At 37.0% G+C, this 21,607-nt stretch overlaps 1 protein-coding gene across 1 annotated transcript in view; it reads right to left on the bottom strand.

Annotated features, from left to right (window-relative positions):
• The window catches only part of FAF1 (Fas (TNFRSF6) associated factor 1), a gene marked incomplete at its 5' end in the record, with an annotated part of 59,308 nt that overhangs the window by 19,809 nt on the left and 17,892 nt on the right, over positions 1-21,607 (bottom strand). The window contains 2 exons of the mRNA XM_009696917.1: positions 9,492-9,580; positions 12,132-12,268. Of these exons, the coding sequence (XP_009695219.1) occupies positions 9,492-9,580; positions 12,132-12,268 (226 nt within the window). The remainder of the gene's footprint in view (positions 1-9,491; positions 9,581-12,131; positions 12,269-21,607) is intronic.

The raw sequence follows: 21,607 nt of genomic DNA, 5'->3' as shown, positions 1-21,607 counted from the left end.
AGCAAAGTGCACAATCAATAGCTTCATACTCTGCCTCTGGAGCCAGAGACAGCGGCTGCTCCCCTGTGCTTACTCCTCTTACATCTTATAATCCTCCCAGAGCCCTGCAGAGGCTGCACTGGTCCCTACAAAAATCAATGAGACTGCTGGTGGGCTCAGCACGCTCACCTGTAACACAGCACTTGCACTGGGGTAATCTGTCCCCTGTATTTCATAGAAATTAAAATCTACTACCTACTGCTTCTTGAAGAATTATGTTAATTTTCCCATTCATCTGCAAGGCTTATTCCACATAAAGGAATCATTTTGCAAAGTGATCGATTTTCTCCCCAAAACTTCACTATTTGGCAAAAACTCTATTCTAAATGGTAGGAGCATATGTTAAATGTTATTATCATGTCATGCAAACATGCCAAGATGTTACTCAAACAAAACTCTAACATATTAGTGGTTAAAAAGCTCTAAAGTAGCATGCAACCACAAGAGGAAAGGACAAATTGCAGGAAAAGGTATACAACCTCCAGTTGGAAAGTAACAAGATCTTTTTAGAGGAAACTCTTCTTCCTTATAGAAACAGGACCCAAGATTATTCTACAATCAGTGTGTCCTAAATTTCATTCACAGAAGATAGAGAAACCATCACTTTGTTCAGCAGAGCTAAGACATGAGTAGAAGTAATTCTTGCGAAAGGTGAAAAGGACAATAACCACTGAATAACCCATTCCCCTTCCTGGCTTCTCTAGACCTTGGTAAGCTTTATGTGCTATGCTCATGGAATACATTCAAAAATTAAGTCAAACTTGAAACCAGAAACTACCCTACATTAATATTCCATTTCTGAGAAGAAAGGGTGTTGGAATAATCAAACAACTCCGATTTTTATGGTATCCAAAAATGAGGAAGGCATCCTGAACACACAGATGTTTTCCCAACTCTTCTCACAGATGGAATGTAACAGTAAAGGAAAAAGTTTTGTACTATCTATACTGAGATTCTTCCATAAGCATACCATAAATTTATCTAAGAACCAAAACTATCTTCGCAAATCATCTTACTAAAGGAAGATGACTTCAGGTAATCTGTGAGAGGACAGACAAGCATTTAAAAAAATATTAAGACTTATTTCAGAGAGAACCTATTTAAACTTTCATGTTTTCCAACTTCATATATTACACCTAACTTCACACACTAACTGAATTTCAAAGGTCACACAAGTCCAATAATGCCTGAAAGAAAACTGAATGCAACTGAATGCAAAATTGGACACAACTATTGCAAATACAGGCTCTTTCCTTCATCAAAGATTGCTAGCAATTAGCATAGTTTCTTTAGTTTACAAAAAACCCCCAAACAACCCACAAACCAAAAAACCCACAAAATACCCCAATCCAAACCAAAACCAACCTTCAAAAAGTAAAAATTCAAAATCTATAAAAATTGTTAAAATAACTCGCTCAAAAATAGATACTAATCAGAATTACAAGAAATTGAGTACTAGCTTTTATTTTACATTTTACAAACTGTCTAGAAAACTCCAGGAAGTTATTAGATGTTACTTGTGATGAGCACAGGATTCATTTACCTACAGAGAGCTTCACTGAAGAATTTTTGAAATAGGTTTAAATAATATAATCCTCATGATAACCGCAAAAAATACTGACGCTATAGATTCTACAAACTAGAATTGAAACATGAATTCCTGGCATTTAAAAAAAAAATAAATTCTTTCCTCCCTATTCATTGCAGTTATCATCATCCTAAAAGTGGATTATGAAAAAGATGTCAGGAATGTGAAGAATTACTACGCATGACTGCCTGGTCCTCATAGAAGTGCGTGAGCCACATCTAAAAGTAAATGACTGTGCCACTGAGCTTTACATCGTATTGAAACAATTCTGTTCTTACTGAAACAGATCTCAAAACCAAATCTGGAATCCAGATTTCTTTAGGCAAGAAGTAGATGTAAGCCTATGAAATAGCTCTTTGTACTTACTTCTGTGCTTTGTTAATACTGCTCACACTCGACAGGAACCACCTCCTCTACAGAGATTATGGCAAAATTGCAATATTCTCTGGGTCAGAGTTATACCTTGGACAAATTTTAAGCATTAGATAAAGTAGTTCTCCTTTTTGTAATGCAGTTTGTTATTTTAGTCATCTCTTCCTCTAGAGAAACCATACAAAGTATGAGGATGACTCAAGTTCATCAGAAAGCAACAAAAGAAAACTCATAATAGTGCAGGAAAAGGAGAAGAAAATATTTTGCAGAGAACCTTTCATTGCACTAACAAAGAACACACGAAGAAAAATAGAATAGTCATACCACTAATAATTAATTAAAAAAATGTCATAAGTGTTATCCATCAACAAAATCTGAGGTAGCTGACAGCTTTCCTGTTAAACCCTACAGAAATTGCAGCATTGACTGAACATCAATAAACGTATCTCCACAATACTTCTCCAATGAAGGCAAAATTGCCATCTTCCCTTTTCAAGAAACCAAGGTGTGAACAGATAATGGCTTATCCCTGGTCGCTTAAAAAGCCTTCATCAGGAACGGGGGTTACTCAGCATTTCTGAATTCCACAGCAGCGACTGAAGGCTGGTGTGAATGCAAACCATCGCCATCCCAGGGGTTTGGGGTGTAAGATGAGGAGTCAACTCTCCTTTGCTTCTTAAAGTGAAAAAATCACAGATTCCCATGTTGACAATGCAACAATAGCGGAGTCATTCATTCAATGAGAAGCTGATACTTCAAAAAAAAATTGCATTTATCCACAGAATATATTCTTCAGCTATGAATTTTCTTTGCTATCATGCATATTACAGATGCAAAGTCATAACAAAAATACTAAAGACTTACATTCATGAGATAGTTACAATGGACCGGATAAAACCTTCTCTTGAGTAATATCCAGCAGTACGAGACTAAGAAAAACTTACAGATAAGGTTAAGAAGAAATTTAGGATAAGCCTCTCCAATAACTATTCCCTAAACCATTTGTTGAAATTCCCCCTGAAGCACTCACAGCAGGCATTTTCAGATGCAGGATGATGGAAAAGAGGGATTCCTGACTGCATTTAGGGCAGCAATGCCCCCTTTTCCTGCAGATTCTACAGGGGAAAAAAATACAGAATACATTTGGCTTTTTGGATGGGATGTTTTGCTGGAAAAGTCAGCATTGGCCCTTCTGGGCTTTTTTTATTTATTGTTTTTGTTTCTGAAGGTAGGCTTTAATGATTTAACCCCAAGAATCAGCTTTGCATCTGATTTGTCTTGGGGCAATGTGTTATACTTTATTCCCCATTGCCTTTTGGGATCAGTTTTACTGTGAAGTAAAACCAGACGAGACAGAACTTGAGAAGATAACCATGCAGAGAAGACATTTCTCCGAGCATCAGCGAGTAAATGGCTGTTACAAGAAAGAAAGAAAGAAAAAAAAAGTGTATTTACAAATGCTGAATGCTTATCTGAAAGACAGTTCATTTCACTGAACCACTCCTGAAATTAAAATCTGCAAGAGCTTAAGGCTATTCATGGGAGCGTTAAAGAGAAACACCCCTTTGTCCAAACAAACCAGTGCAAGAAAGGCATTAATTTGACTCACTAAGATGACAGACTTGCACATTGTATAACTTATACATGATGGAGAATATATGGAAGGAAAAAGTGTGTACACAGAATGCGTTAGGCCTATGAGAATGATGAAGACAAAGCAAATGAATATTTCTGTGGTGGCAGAACCACAGGTGGGGAGGCAGGATGGGGCAGGGCGAGGGGGCAGAACAATGCAGAACCACCGGAGGATCCTGCCTGTCTATATCGAAGGCTGAATGCCCAATTCCCGATACTGATTTTTGGAAATTACCTCAAATGACAAGAAAAAAACCCAACCCAAAACCTTCAAGAAGCAGTCCTGCAGTGACTCTCCAAGGGAAATGAGCCAGCCCGTCCTGGTACAACATCTACCCACCTGGGTTGTAAAGCAGGGAAAGCTGCTGTTTATTAAGAGAAACTAAGCGAATATTCAGTGACTGAAGCCGTCAACATGTATAGCTGAAAAACCACATGAACTAAAGATATTTTCATTTTATCTTCTTTTTTTCCTCTGTCATTACCCTGCATTTTGTCAAAGTTCAAAATATGCTGTAAATTCTTGAAGGTGGCACTTGTATCTGCTGGTGTGTCAGTGCCATGAAGTGCACAATGGGAAACTGATTGTTTGGGGTGCTATCATATTACGAATACAAAATTGGAAAATTTAATCAGATAAATTTTTATTACTGTAGTTTAATTAGTTATAACTAGTAATAATTAGTAAATGTGCTAATTGGATTTTTTGCCATTCGTTAGATGGCTGTCATCACCATAATGCTTTTGCGCTTTGGAATTTAATGAATTTCATGTATTTATTCTCATAACCTCTCATTGTGCAAATACTATGTACCATGATACACATGACAGTGTTAGATGGAACACAGATTATCAAAGGTACTCGGATGCCTAATTTCTACTGATTTTAATGTGAGCTTCAGTGCCTAAACAGAAATTGCAGGGGTCTTCTGCACAGCTGATGGAAGCACTTAGGCCATCGTCTAACTGGAGAACAGAACTGCAGGTAAGGAGTGGAGAAAAACAACTGATCAGAAGGAGGAAAAGACGAACAGACCACAGATTAGGAGAAAATGCACTAGGACCGATCCTCTTTAGCTTCCTTTGTGACTGTGAGATATATCTTTGGAAGAAGAAAGAGAAGAGGTGTTGGAAGCTAAAACTGTTAAATTCTCATATATATTAAAAAAAAAAAAAAGAGGGAAATCCCTTACATTTGACAGCAGTGAGGTAGAAGAGGAGGAAGACATGGTGATACCAGGCTTCTTACTGCAAAGTTATGACAATAACACTTGGTCAGTAAAGCCCCATCTAACACAAGCAAGTGCTGAGATGGACACGCAAGCATGGTTTTACAAAGAGCTGTGGCAGGCAAAAGAAGGTGAATTTATGTTGCTGTTTTGGAGCTTTTGTCTTCTTTTACATATTTTTTAAATCCCCATCCAGATATTGATCAGGAAGGACCTACATTTTCCTTACACTGTAACAGCGTCTAGGAAGAAGATATGTCACCTAAGATCAGACAGCAAAGATGGTGACTCCGCAGGTCTACATTTTTCTACAGTTTTTTAGTCAGAATCTGTTTACAACAGTTTCTGAAGTATCTCTCTTTTACACTAAAGAAAATAGTGTGTCAACAGACCTAGTTTAAAGTGAATTGAAAGTTTTAATTGGTATTTGTAAAAATAAGAAGGTTTTTGAAGCAACTGTGGTTATTACAATTCCACCTTGAAGTCTAATCCGAGAGCAGGAGTGCTAGTGTTGCGTAACGGCAAAAATAAACACGATGAGAGACCTACTGTTACTTAAATGTGGACAAGTTGGACCAGCTGTGTAACAGTCAATGCTTCTACAGTAATAAACGTTGACAGCAAAAATAAAAAGAATGCTTTACTGAGACATCATCAAATAAGCCCTGTCATTACATGGAAACTCCACCCTGTATAAGCTTGTCAAAAAGTGTTACTGTAATCCTTTGAGAAGCCTCCTCCTCAGGCAATGGAGAAAAAATGTTCAGGATCAGCCCAGAACAGGTGTGTTGTGCTGTAATGCCAGGATTTAATCACGTATCTCTTCACATTAATCTCACAAAGGAACTAAGTCAGATCTATTTGGGCCCATCATGCCATGCTGAGATGATTATTTAACTATCCAATTAAAGTAAGCCAGCTAACAGGGTATTTATAAACAGACATTCCAGGGCCTTCAATATTTTACAATTATTATTTGTTTTCCTAGGTCCAGCATCAGGCACTGACACTTAAGAGGAACTGATACTGCGTGCTCTTTTCAAAGTCAGTCCCTGAAAAATCTCAGTCCACACCTTGATCACCAGTGGCCGAGGCCGGTTGTCCCTGCTCTGAGACACCCTCTTTGCTTACAGGAGAAACTCCTCAGTGGCACTTATTTCCTCTTTGCAAAATATCCACAGCCTCACTGTCGGAACAGTAGTTGAGATAGCAACATCTGTAGTAGAGGCCAGAGGAGCAAAGATGGTTAGAAAAGGAAAATATGTCCATCAGATGTATGAAATCATTAATGTAGCCTCAGGGGTAAATTCTGCGTACACAGCCTGAGGTTGGTCTTCAGACCCTAGACCTGACTGCACTGTCATGGGTGGGAGCATGTCCTGGCCAACTGGCCTTCCTGCTGTTGATGCCACTGAACCCACCATTTAATCATCCATTGGTCACTTCTTATCAGAAGTGCCATGTGAGCACAATGTCAGTAACTGCTGATCATATTTTATTATTTGTGACTTGTTACTATGGCAATTGAAGTAGCAAACTTATAAAAGCAGACAGCACGACAGCTAGACCACATATCTACCATGGCATGTCAACAGTGTGATCCAAAAGAGGCAGGGGGTTTCCAAAATGTCATCTGGCCAACACAGCTGACAGGCAGCAAGCAAGAGGCTCAATGGTTCATGATTGACCCAGAAGCTTTGGAGGGGCAGGGAAAAGAATGGGAGGCCAGATTGATCTCCCTTTAAGAAAGCTTGGGAGAGAAAATGGGTGCCTAAATTACGCATGACCGTACCTCAAGACAGGTACGTTGGATTATTATGAGTACACATGTGCATCTGAATGTCTTTAAGGTATTTCTTTGGAGATTATGTAAGAAAAAGCTTAATCAAACATAATATACAAATCTAAAAATTAAATCCAATTGCTGGTTAAATGACAGTATTTTAGGACTTGACATTACACAAATATGCCCCAAATTTGCCTGACTAAAATTTTATGAGGCTACACCAGTAAATTTTATTAATACATAGATACAAAAGCATAGGATTTAGCTAACCATGCTATTACCACCAGCTAATGACACGACTCACTTTGCTGAGGTGAGAGCAATCAGTGATGCTGTTCTGAGCATCCTGCGTAGGCCATCAGTCGATAACCAGTGGCAGGGAGCTGACTGTAAAGCGATGCCTCAACAGCTACAGCCAACGTCACGGCAAACACCTGTACCATTAGCTGGCAGTGGTAATAGTCATCCTGTACTGAAATAACCATCAGAGGGCACTGCAAAACATGCTGTGCTAAACAGAATTATGCAAGAGCTGTGTTGGAAGCTTTCATGTGCATGCAAGTTAAAAATCCAAAGTGAAGTTCAGCTGCATGAACTGACTCATTAATGACTTCATGCTGTTATTTACAAGTGTTTCCAGTTCCATTTCTCTCTCACACACACTTCTGTTTACAGCCAAGCTATATAGATGACTTCTTTTTTTAAAACACAAAAGAATTTTCTGCTTATCTTCTTGTGGTTTTGTGATGACTTATTGTTGCTATTAAGAAAACAGTAACAGAAACCGGACTCTGTATCCTGTTTGCTATTGTAATATTTGGGAAAAAAATTGCACCAACTGCAATAAGATCTTAAAAAAGAAAAGGTGTTGATGTTTGAACACTTGAAGTTGTCAAGTACAAGACTTACAAGAAAGCTACATGTTACGTAGCAAACCACAAAAAGGCAATTTTTTTTTTCAGGCCCAAGCCCTCTATTGAGTACAGACTGCTTGTCAAATACTCCCTCTCTGGAATAGTAATTTCATAAAGCGAGGTTATTTTTTGTTTTTAAACTTCCTGCTTCAAAGTTGAAAGTGTTTGAGCTCACCTTCTCAGTGGGCTTGTAACAAGTGGAGCCAAGGTATATCCTATTTGTGTATAGAACCCATAGAAATCTGGAAATCTGCCCCCAAAGTTTATGAAATTTTCCATTAGTTTTCTGAATATCAAAGAGTGCTAGAAAAAACTCCTGTTGGAGAAGAAATGTCACTGGTGCTCTCAGTGACAGGAAAAAAAAAAAAAGGCAATGCGAGAAAGGACTACAGAAGACTTGGACAAAGGTAGATTTGGGAGGAATGTATAAAAATTAATTTTCCATTCTCCCTACATAGGTAGAGCACTTGGAGTAAGAAGTCAGGAGACATCCGTATCACCATGGTGGGGACGTACGGTACCGGACTGTCACTGTTCTTGGCCATCCAGTGAAAGACTGACAGCAGCTCAGGATGCAGAAGCCAGTCCCCAGTTCTGCGATCATGGCCTCAAGGCTACTGATTCTTCTCTTTCTTTAAGCTTTGTTTCCCTTACACCCAGATATTTCTCAGTTGCAAACCCACTCGGTTTTATCCTCTTATGGTAGGTCAATCACTATCTCCCTTGCCCGCACGTTCTTCTCTCCTAAATACTGATGTCCTCTGCTCTGACAACTGTTCTGGTCTCCTGTTCCTCCCCCTGTTCCAATTCTATCACTCCTTCTTTTAGTTCCTTCTCCTGCCCTTATTTACTCTTATCTCTCTGCCTTTATATGCTTTTCCTTCTTTCTGTTTTCTTCTTTTCTATCAGCTTTAATAGTTTTCAGTTCTGAAGCTTTCTTGGAACTCATCTATGATGTGAATGTTATCTTCTTATTAAAGCATCAAAAAACCCCCATATCCAACATATTCCTGTTAAAATGCAATAAAAAAGTTCAATTATCTTGTGCCTTGGATTTTTGTTGTAATCCTCATATTAAAATTTGTGTTCAGTATTAACAAAACTAAAGTAAATTTCTTTACCAATGAATTACAGGTAGCATAAATAAAGAAGAAAAAATGAACTGCAGATATTATTGTGCAGATACCATACCTTCATATTATTATAACCATAATCGGTAAATCTCATACTAATGAGAGACAAGATTTAAATATGAGGAATGTGTTTAGTGAATTATTGTCAGTCAATGTCCATACAACAGGATAAGAATAATCTTGAATGGCAACACACCTATTATTATAAATTCCTAAGTACTTCATTCCTTCAAAATGTCACTCTCAATTTATGGAGTAACAGATAAACATCTTTCAACTGTATACCTCACTGTGTCTACTTCTGTGTAATTGAAACACTGTTTTTGAAAAGTCTTGTCATCACTTTTCCATTCTGCATTGTTCTGAATGGTGATTCACTACTGCCGTAGTTCTTGTTAAGATTGCTTTTCAATCCCCTTTTAATGCTATATATTTAAAATATATCAATCTATTTTTGTTTTCTACCTATGACTTGGAGCTGGTCATTGGGAAAAAATCTGATTGTCGTTTCCTTGTATGAGGATATTAAGCTCTGTAACACCACAGTAAATATAAACGGTTACTCATGACTAATATTCAGAAAAAGGAAACAAACTGAAAATGACAAGACCAATAAGAAGGAGTTTTTCTGAGAGACTCAAATAAATACACAAAGGAGACTTAACGCTTTTAATTTCTGATGGTGGAAGAGACACTAAAACACATCATACCCAACTTCATTGGCTAAAGAAACATTTTGCATCCCCAACGATTTGTGGAAGCCAGTAGGTATCTGCAGTAACTTTCGATTCTCACCTCATCCTTTATGTCTTCCTGCTGCTGGGCGCTGAAGATTTCCATTGCAGCCATCAGCCTCATCATTAGCTCATCCACTGTTGTGTTACCTAGCAACAAAGGAAGATAGCTGAACTTCATATCATTAAAGTTATTAAACAAAAAAAAAGTAATTTTAGAATTATTCCGTAAGAAATAGCCAGAATTAAAAAGAAAAAAGGCAGAGTAGAAAATGCAAATATCTCAGCAGAATGCTTTTAGTTTGCCTTTTTATTGAAAATTCAAAATTGTTTTTACAAACAAATGTTGATCATAGGCTAAAATTTTAGGTGGTTCAAATCTGAACAATTGCTTTTGTGCTTGTATGGAGTAACTCTCTTTTTTCTTTTAATCACTGATGTTAAGGGAAAGTAATATACCTGGGGTTCAGTGACATAAAATTGATTTGATAGTTTTAGAATTCCCAGGTATAATCAGGGAGCAACGGCTTAGTCAGGTAACAAAAGGTAGGATGTTGGCAGCAGCATCCAAGTGGATTTGTTTAAAAAAATCAGAAAAAATCAGAATACAGTGATGGAATGGATGTGTGCACATGCATTTTTATTCAGGTATAACTAGCAGTAAGATTTCAAATATTATAATATATTCTCTTCAATGTATTTACTTCTGATAAAACTTGTAAAGCTAATAATACCGGAAAAGTAAGTCATCTGTGTATATATGAAGAAATACAGCACATGCATAGGAAAACAGATACCTCCTCTCATTTTTCTACCAGTGTGTGTCCAGTCTTCAGTAAGACTGAAAGATTAGTTTCATTTTTCCTACCAAGATGAACTCAGTCTTTGGTTTCTCTTCCTAAACTGAAGACTAGGCTAGCCAGTAATGGCACTTGTCACAGTAACTAAAAGGTCTTAGACCATGATAAATGGTTGAAAACTACGAACTCTTAACATCTGCCAGCCTAAACAGCCTTTGGACCCTAGCAGAACACCACCAACAAGAGCTAGATTTATATTGGTGATGCTGGTTAAAATTTCAAAAGAAGTAAACTAACCAGAAGCCACAGTACCACTAAAGAAAACAGAAACTGTCCCCATAGTTTCCAACCCCAGGAGAAAATAAAAATCGAAAGCAAACTTAGACAGTCTGCATTTCAATAAACGCCACTGGGACTTAAGTTTCTATATTGTTGTATCTCTTCTGTAAACATGCCTTCTCACCCAGCCCTGAAAGGCCCTCATTGTTCCCATTTCTAGCATTTGCTACCTTAGCAGAAAATGTTATCCCGCATGCTACAACACGCATGACTTCAGAGACTACCATTCATTGGAGGGCATATTGTTAAAAGACACCAGTGTCCCAATTCATGGGAAAATAACAGGCAAAGCATGTTTGATTTTTGTTAAAGGATAAACTTAAGTAAGGCTGCAACAGATGACCACTTTAGTTTAGTTTAGTTCAAAAGATTGCAGAAAACCTGACAAATCATTAGAACTTAATGAATGCAAGGAAATAATTTGGATTATTTTGTAATATAAAGCTGCACTGTATTGTGACTTTGAGTCACCAAGTTGCTAAAACAGTTAAGTAATTTAAGCCAGTAAGCATCACTGATTTCAGTGGGGTAACACAGGTGCTGAACTATGCTGCAAAGTTTAAAAAAAAAATAAATCTATTTATAAGATTATTTGTATGAAATAAGTTTTATAAGTGACAGAAGTACCACGAATTAGTGTTGTGCTGTACCTTGCACTAAGGAGACAAAATCCATGCAAAATTAACAATTTTGTCCATAGGAAGGAGCACTGCATATGCCTCAAGAAAATTATTAATCCCATATGCAGAAACAAACAGTAATGCTGTCTGCAAAAGGCAGTATTTCCTGAGGCTGAATTTCCTCAGGAAAATAAGAAGATTAGAATGAAAATTGGTAGATATAAGCAATAAATAAATGAGGACACAGTGTCATGAAGACAAACTTGTGGAGAAAGCAGAAGAAATGAGAGGCAGCCATTCTTTGATGTATTTTAATTTGAAGAGTTACTGAGAACAGCAGTCAAAGGGCATCACTTCACATCTAAGTCATCTTGCTGTCAGTAACATCAGAGGAATGGTTATGCCAAAAAGCTCATGTAAGCCAGAAAGCTTCATTTATGTGAGATTATATTAGTAACTTAAATTCTCATCTGATTTGGGATCTCAACACTGCAGGCAGGTCTGAAAAAGCAACTCACGTTCAAATATTAGCCCACTACATGCAACAGGAGTCCACATATTAACAAGGAACTACAAGCAAAGAACTAAATACATTCTGGCACTACACAAAAAGTGCAGCCAAAATCTTTTGGAAATCAGGGACATATCTGGATATATATTTGGAAAACTAAGTGTAGCTCCTTATTTAGGAAATTTAGCTTCTACTTTAAAAAAATGAAAACCAAACTATGATTCTACTACAGTCATGGCAACTTCAATCTCTAATATCATGTTAATTAATTCATTTCTGAATAGTAGCTATTTATATTGTGGCAACTGAAAGTTTCTTTTGTGCAATAAATTCATATTCTGAACATCTTAAAAAAGAAAAGGTTAGCAAAGAGGTCTAACAGTTTCAACACTTACATGAGAAATATTTTTAACATAAAGCAAGAACTGTACCTTGTATTACATTCAATACTTCGTTAGATGATCGTTTTCCCATAATAATAAGGAAAAGTGGAAATTGGTCTGTCTTCTGAGTTCGAATTGTTTGAGCTACAACACTCCCGAAGTGTCTAGTGCACATCGTCAGAAACCTATGTGGAGAAAAAAACCCCCACAGTTAACATTGTAGAGGTGTTTTAGAAGTTAGTTTTTAAAAAATAATTATGCTAAACTCACCAGTTTACCTGAATGTTATCTACTGTTTAATATCTAGGCTTCTGCATTCAATTCTAGAGCTCTTTATCCCTTTTTATGATTAAATTATGAGCATATATACAAATACGACAGACCCCAGATTGTCTAAATTAAAAAAATTAATAACTGGTTGAGACAGTTATTTATTTGATGCAGAACTCCATTTCCTGTTACACTATTCTGCAGGCTATAATCCAAAACTAACCTCCCCTAAATAATCATGCTAGATCAATTGTTAAAAACTTCTAAAGAGAAACTAAGTATAGCCATAATCCAGTAAACAGGGCGAAATATAAAAATAGTATAATTTCAAACAAAAGTATAATTTAATAATGAAAGATCAAGAAATGTTTTTATCAGTCATAGAATTAAAACATGGTACTTCAGAATTGTATTTCCTTTTGTACTAGTGCCCTGCCAGTGACATACTTAGCACTGTGGTCTAAAAAACAATAATTCTAAGCTTTTGACCAAAAAAAGCTCTTAGATATTAGCATACAGAAGTCTAGCATTAGTATTCTTAACACGATCTTGAATAAATGAAAAAACTGATAAAGCTTTTCTCTTCCATTAGAGGACTGTTTGAAATTAGCATTTCTTTCAAGAGAAAAGGGTAGCTTATGATATGTTTTCAGATCTGATGGTAAAAAGTAAATGTCATAATAATAATGAATTATGAAAGACCAAATGCAAATATAGAATGCTTTAATAAGATCCAATTTAATAAAGTCTGTAAAAATAATGGACTTTTAATAACACGGGTCACAAAAGGCAAAACAGTGGAAATTCTGATTACTAGCCACTGGTACAGGCTTATTAATTCTTAATTATGTTCATGAAAGGCAACTTAAATCGTGTGTTTTCTTATGCCTTATGATAATATTTTAGGTAACAACTACTCTGAAATGTATGGTCTAACTGAAGAGCAAAGTCCTGTTGTCACATGCATTAGAAGCCAAATCTATTTGAAAAGACAAACTGCATCAAAGTGTCAAGCGTTCCAAGTCGTTTCTTCTCAAAGATACTGAAAAGATTCAAAATTGTAATTTTTTTTAATCAATATAGATTGTATCTAATAAAATGGATAAAAATTGATAAGCCTGATGAGTACAACATTGGGTTTGTTTGAAGCACTTGAAGTATTAAAAACCCTCCTCAGAGAAAATTTGTAGTGTAACTCTGGCCATAGTTGGATGGAAGGCAATGAGCAGGGGTAGCTAGCAAGTATTTCAAACCCATAAATGTTACTGGCAAATACCTTTCCTTGCCTCCTTCATACTCTGTTTTTTGCAACTCGGAACGTTCACACACAAAGACAATATCAAAAACGCAAAACAGAGACTGCTGTATCGGAAATGGCTATGTAGAGACATATTATCTCGTAAAGATAAAATAAAGTATCCGTAAAGTCTGGACATATGAATTCTTAAGCTAAATAATGTTTTTTTGATGTTTGCTTTTCAAGGTGGGAATACATAAGTGAAATCTTGGCCTCACAGAAGTCAATGGTGATCTTCCACAGCAAAATGACTTCTGTGAGTTCAAGGTTTCACTCCCGAAGTAATAAAGGCAGTGGACAATTGAAATGAATTCCTGAAACTTGTGTATTAAAACTGTTTAGGAGTCTTCAACACACCACAGAAGAAAAGCACTCAAGTTTCATGGGAAAACAAAATATCGAACTGGAGGTGAAAATGTGCTATACAGAATAATGCTAGAAGGAACAAGACTAAGAGACTATTACAATACTAGTTGCACTAGTTAAAGGTGTTGGGTTTGCATTTTTTAGTGTTTTTTTTTCTTTTTTTTTTTTTTTTAAAAAATCAATTCACCAGTTAGTTACCCCATAACTCAGTCTCAAAATATGCTTTTATAGGTATGGGTTTTGTACACAGAGAATTCTGAATGAAGTAGGTATTTCATTAAGTTAAAAGATTTCCTAAATAATTTTTTTTCAGGAGACGGATTTTTATATGTGGAACTTCTGCCTGACTATATAAAACCTATCAGATTATGATACCTCAGGGTTCTCTATAATCAGGGCTGGGAACAGGTTTCAACTCCCTGGCTGCAGAAGATGGCACATCATGCCAGGCTGTTGTAAGGGTACACATACTTTAGGTATGTGTTAGCTTAGGTAACAGCAGAACAGATGCCAGATGCCAACATCTCCCATCATGGTAGGTTTTCTTCCTCTTGGGGTCACTTCTTACAGCCAGTGGTACCATCTGCCCTGCCTTTTGAATCACTTCCCTTCCTCTGCTGCTGTCGCAATCCGCTCAGCTCGCAGGGACAGCAGCCAGCTTGCCCACGTACCAGTTACAAGAGGAGCTCGTGCCAATTCTGACCCGAATGCCACAGATTTGCCACCTCTGCCATCAGGCAGCCTTTGTCTTTCTTGGGGGAGGAATGAGAAACAACTCTTCGCCCCAACACTTCCAACTTTGAATAATGAATGTCCAGATTACAGCACGGGCAGCTGCGATGAGGATGTTTGTGGGGGATGAATGACTGGCTGGTGGTTGTCAATGCGTATCTTCAGAGCAGAGCGAATAGACACGAGAAACTCTTCTCGCTGACATGACCCATTGAAATAGATCCTGACCTTTGGAATCAAGTAAGACCCCACTTGTCTGTTAAACTAAAATGTAGTTAAGCCATCAAAAATGTGAAAGCAGTCAAATGATGCAACACTGAATAAAGAGCAGCAGCAATCTCCAATGCCTACACTGTGTAACTCCTGTTCACCAGTGATTACTCACACACACACGTGCTCTTTGCCAAGTCAGTGGTAAGCCCTCAGCAATTACTTGTAACGTGTCTCTTCTTTTCATTTTACTAGATGGGTAGGAATTGAATTTTCATTCACAAAGCCTGTTCAGTTTTTCTCACCCCTTTTAATAGATTTCGCAACTACTTAACTAATTTTGCATTTTTTTTCCTTCTCTGCCTTTCTTGCAGCCCTTTTCACTTTCTCCCACATTCATAACCAGCAAAAAAACCCCCAAACTTCTCTGTGCTAATATTTACTGTCAGAAGTACATGAGTAGGACCAAAACAATTTGGTGCAATAACCAGTATCTTACTCTATACATCACTAACAAGGGATTTTCTTACTTTCATCTAAACAGAAGTGTGCCAGATCTTTCAGTGGCATCTCCAGAGCTGCCAAGAGAACTGCCTGTGGAGTGTATCAAAGAGTCAGATGTCCCTCCAGGGAGAACTGTTTTCCACAACATGCTGGATTACTGTGATCTCCAACCAAAAGTGGAAATAGAGGAATACTGCCAGAAAGCGAGGGCAAATGGTAGCCTACTAGTCCTTTTATTTTTAAATTACAAAAATATTCAAGGACGGAGAAGTATGAGAAAGGCAAAAAAAAAGCACTTTATGAAGGAAAAAAACATTAAAAAAATTTCAAAAGTTACAAGAACAAAGTTTATTAAGAAAAGTAATGGTTTTGGCAGACAGCATCATTTCTTTACTTCCTTCATGACTTGCTAGCAATGAAACCAGCAGTTATTAAAGCTGCAGAATAAACATGGACACTGACCATGGCTTGACAAATACAGAAACAAACGCTAAAAAAAAAAAATTACAAACTTATCTTAATTTTTTAAATGTAGATTGAATAGGTATTAATTCTTAAGACATAGTTCACTCCGTAAGTAAAAGCCGCACACAGGAAAAATTACCCTGGTAAAATGAAGATGTTAATTTGGGGGGTTGCTGATTACCTCACAGCAGTTATCCCTCTACGTGCACTCTGAGATAACCCATGCGAAGAGTTGTTTGCAGTAAGTTAACTTCCCAGAAAACAACGTTATCATTCCCTACCAGCTATTATGTGACACCTTATATTAAAATACACTCCTGGCATAACTTTTTTTGTAATTTTATCATAAAATGCAATTTATTTAATATTACTTTTAAAAAAAAGCTCCTAGAAGGCAATTATGAAAAAATAACAGCTTTAAAAATCTAAAGAAAAAAAGTTTAAAATATTACTGAGTCTCAAAACCAAAGGGAATAGTTATTACAACTTAAGTCTATGGTCTACCACAGCTTCTGATCTCACATATGCTCTATAGAACTTTGTAAATGCTGGGATTTAGCAATAATGTGGTTTTGTGAGAAAATGCAGCTTTTAATTTTTAACAACAAAATCTGCCACCTCTGGCCAAAGTGCTGATCATCAAGAGTGTTGGTCTCAGAGCTCAATATTTTTTGATCTCTGGAAACCTTTTGATCTGTATGATACCTGTTTACACCACAAAATATGTATTGCTTTTGGTGGGGCGGAGGGGAAGCCACTAGGTGGGAGACGGTAGCTGTTCCTGACAGGAGGTGTTTCATCGTTACAATAACTGGTATTATCTCAGTGTTTCTTTATATATCTCCTGCTCATGTATTATGTTGTTTTACATTTTTCTTATTCATATGGACAGGATCTACTGCAGTCAAGTTTGGATCCATGATTATGCAAGATCCCTCCTTACCACACCATGAGCATGAGCAAACAAAAAAAGCTATGATGCTAAATACTTTAGAAAAATGCAAATATTCCTTTAATATTTCAATTTAAGCAGTTTAGTAAGGTAAAAGCATCTCTGGTGCCCAGTCTCTAAAGGGGGCACAAGGCAGAGGCATTTGTCGGCTCCCAAACTGTCATGTTGTATTTTCCAATGTGAACTGGTTCAAAATGATTCCTACTCTTATCCAGTATAGGAAAAACTTCCAAAGAATTAAAGAACTGAAGAGGAATTAAAGGAAGAACTTCCAGTAGAAGTGATGATTCTGAGCAATAAGAGTCCTCTGCATTTCCATTAAAAATCACAGTGCAATGCAGCACTGCTGCCTGCTGCCCTTGATCCAGCAGAAGGACTCTAAAAGAGCAGAGGAACTCAGTCTCCTTTCTCTTTCCACTCAGAAAAGTGGCAACTGGCGTGGCTTTGAAAGCCATGGACACCACCAGTCATCCCTGAAACCAAATACTAACTACTCAATGCCTGTCCTCCGTTGCGGTATCAGTTTTCAGTTATCTACTAAAATCAAACTGATGATACAATCTGATAGGACAAATAGCTCTGCATACATCCCCAAATTAATCCATCTTGTCAAGACATTATGAACAAAATAAAACCACCAAGCAGTCATGGCATAGTATACTTGCAGAAAGAGTAACTAAATCTAAAACGCTAATTCTAGCTCTTTTTTGGTAATCAAGTAAACCTGCAGAAGGAAAACTAATGCAGAGCAAGCTGCACATCATACATTGTAGCGTACTCCTGGAATGTGCAAAGAGGGACACCTGATGCTACATTTTCAACGTTTTTGGTATGTTCAAAGAAAAACTGAGAGCTCTCCTTTGCTTTTGCTTTTCTTAAACTCTCCCCAGCACCTTAAGGTTAACAATTGTATTAGAAAATCTGTCTAGTGCACTAAAGGGCAAATTCTCTTCCATAGAGAGAGAACTCTACTCTCAAATGTATGGATAAAATGTATTAAAATAAATAGAAAAAATTGCACAGGATTTTAGATAAATTTTTTATTTTCTGTACCAACTTAAATAGCAGAGATCTGGTTATTTGTTACAGTCTTACTCATATAAATATTCCTGCAGTTACTTTTAATTTTTACACACTGGTGGGAAAAGTTTGGAAAAATTCTTCCTAAAATGAGGACCTTTGGCACGTGGTGCCCACCATGCTTCTTGCAAAAGACTTTTTAACAGGAAGGTTGCATCGGAGATGTTTTTTTGCTGTATCATCTCAGCCTGAAGTCCTGCTCAAAAAGCAGGACAAAATCTGGTAACCTCTTCTAAAATATCTATTCCTTTTCAGTGTGAACTGGTGTTCAGTCCGCAACAGGGATGATTTTGGGACAGATACTTCCCAAGGCCAGCCTTACTTTAAGAAACATTAAAACTTCAGAAATGGGTGTGAAAAAAACCAGTAACTTCTTTCCTGAGCATGAAGAAAACAATGATGAATATTAAGTATACAAGATTTCTGATTATTTTTAATAATAATTATATAGTCTGCAAAGTCAAGCTAAGACTCATTAAAACGTTAATGTAAAAATAACATTTTTGTATGAGGTATTTACATTTTTAAAAAGTAACAGCTGAGGTTTTGAAACAGTATATTAAAATAAGCTTGCTATTCATAGTCTCCATAATACACAGTTATTGTCTTACCCACATTGGTAGGGTCATAACTGTTGACTCAAACACAAGGGAGAATATGCAACAGATACAAGGCATGGTTTAAGCATGTATAAAGCAGCCTTAATCAAATGATGTAGATATCCTCTTTAGTATTCACACACTAAATATCCAGGAATTCAGATGTAAAAAGCATGATTTTATCCACTTTTTTTTTACGTGAGAGTAAAGCCTAGATGAGTGGGTTATCTATCTCTTCATAAAACATGGAAGCCCTAATTTCATCCTGCAAGGTTCAAACAGATTAGGTAAATACTTTATAACCCCGTTTAGTCTAAAATACATCCCTCTAGAAACTCATTAATCCATCCTTTCTGATGTCACTGGACACCAGATAAAAATAACTGGTAAAAGTATAATAAAATATACCTGGACCCCCTGTTAAAAAGCTGTACTAAAAATGGAAAACAGAAGATGCGCTTACATATCAGTGGTAGTTTTGATTACTGCCTATCATATTAGAAAGGCATGTAATATATGATTTGCTAAGGAATATTCAAGGCTTGCTACAGGTAGATTTAATAATAACCTAGATAAGAGTATGTTCAGTTACTTTACAGATGGTAGTAAAGTGGGAGAATCTACAAGCACATTGGAAGTCATTAAAAGAATTCAGATTAATCTTCATAAATCGGAGAAACATCCTGACAAGTAAAATGGAATTCAACAAGGTCAATGAAAGTCTCGAAGCAGGAGGAACAATTGCACAAATACAGAATAAGAATCAAGCAGTAAGGGAAGAAAAAAAGTCATGATGTGAAGACGACAAGCATCATATTGGGGTGAGTAAACAGAAGCACGGTTTGTAAAACATGAAATAATCCTCTTCCTGCATTTAGCACTAAGGTGGCACTTTTAGGCGCAGTGCACCAGTAAAGATGTGGACCAACTACAGAAGGACCGTATGAAGGTTGCAACAACAAATGTCTACAAAAGGACAAGCTACAAGGAAAGGCTGAAGGAATCACAGTTGCTTAGTTTAAGAAAACTGCAGGAAAACATAATAGCACCATTTAAGTCCAAAGAACACAGCAGCAGAAAGGAAGAGAAGACCTCATTGCCTACTGAGTGAACCAAGATATAATTGTCATTGATTGCTGCAAAAGAAACTTCAGTTAAATATTAGTGTGAACTACCTAAAGGGAGTGAAAGTCAAGTACTGGAACTGGTTATGGAGAAATGCTGAGAAACCTCCCTCACACTAAAGATTAGGTCAGACAACCATCAGTCAGGAATGACGCAGGTACAGTTGAACTTTCTGGCCAGGCACGGAGTGAACGCTGTTATCTGCAGTTCTTCAAGACCCACAGACAGTGAGAATGGTAACAAAAAGGAGAGGCAAGAGGTCAAACCTAAAGGAAGAGGATGGGCATCTCCACTTCTGCAAGAATTCTTTGTCCTGATCGGGCACCCTGCAGTACCAAGCAGATTCATTTACGCCTTTCAGCTGCATTTTGGTACAAACAATTCTGACTCTGCCAGCTCAATGATTTCTTCTGATGGTTGATTTAGATGCACACATGCAGCTAAATTTCTCTACTGCTTCAATTCCACCTAGCACTAGACTTCACTGGTGCGGTTGTGGACTCCTGTAGTTAGATGGGCCTCCTTCCTCAAAACAGTCCAACAAGTCTGTCTTGACTACCTGTTCTTCTGTCTTCATCTCTTTTGCACAGGACACTACAGAGTTTTATTCTTTCATCTTTTTCTGTTCAATAAGTTTAATGAATTAGGCTATAGTTTGAGTACAGCAGGATAAAACTTGCTTTAGGATTTGGTTTTATAGTGGGGACTTAAAATATATGCTTAGAATGTATCAGTTTAGTTAATTCCTGTGGTTTTAATAATGTTTTGGTTTTTTTTTTTCAAATGACCTTAAAGCATGGCTATAGGCATATAAAATGATGCACTGAAAACCTTCATCACATCAGCAGAGAGACTACTTTCTATTTATAGTTGAATATTATCGAAACATCCGTATCTTACTAATCACAATCACAGTAAAATGCATTCTCTGCGGGTTTTTAGTCTTCCAAATTTGGACATTTTTAGACTCCTAACATGAAATTACCTTGAATCATATAAATATTTAAGCAGGGATAGTTTACCTTTTCTGGTGGGTGTATAATAAACAGTTTAACCATCATCTATATACAGAGTGTTTTGTTCTCCATCTAAAGAGACAATCACCTTTTATCCTTTTCCTTTTTTCTTCGTTTCAGTGCTATTAGGAAACTATTCACAAGTGCAACCCCACACAATACTGTGCAGTAATTATGACTAGATGACAAAGAGATGCGAACAATTACTGAGCCAATTTTGAAACCCTACACTAATAAAGTCATTAGATGCTGCCCTTGCCATGAGCCTTCTAAAAGCTTCTGAAGTTACAAGAACGCACGGCATTGTTCGTTAGGACAATCGCTGCTGGCAGAATGCAAACCTTGAGTTAAACCATGCTGCAAATTGATCTTGACATTCTGTTAAGACCGCCACTAAAATCAAAAGCAAAGGAGAAAAGGAGAAAATGAGCGGGTGGGATGTAATCATGGAACAGAAGGGTTCCCTCCTCACCTTCTTTCCTCTTCCTCCTCAAAACAAACCATACAGAAAATGACAAACTCGCCTGGTGTCTGAGAACCTTTATTTTTAAAACATTAATTAGACTTTTGACCTGTTTTTATTGACTGGCACTGTATTGCTATTAAAGTAAATTAAACAAAATATTGCAAAATACAATAGAAAAGGTTTTCACACTGTTCTGTGAAACCTGTTAAGGGTTTAGTGCCTAAAGAACATATCCAACAGTTTTGCAAGTAACATATACAGAATCTATGGTCACTCCTGAAGAGGCAGTGAGAAATTAACTTACCAAGTCCAGCTCTCACAGACCCCACACCTGCGATATATTTGCTGAAGGATCAAATAGGATTGGGGAGCTGGAGTAATATGGTCAACTGGTCTTCATCCAGGCATGCATCATTCAGTAGGTTAGTATTAAGGGTCAGCA

The sequence above is a fragment of the Cariama cristata genome, unplaced genomic scaffold (assembly GCF_000690535.1).
Source record: "Cariama cristata isolate BGI_N322 unplaced genomic scaffold, ASM69053v1 scaffold13763, whole genome shotgun sequence".
Classification (NCBI taxonomy): domain Eukaryota; kingdom Metazoa; phylum Chordata; class Aves; order Cariamiformes; family Cariamidae; genus Cariama; species Cariama cristata.
This window is presented reverse-complemented; position numbering and strand designations above follow the sequence as displayed.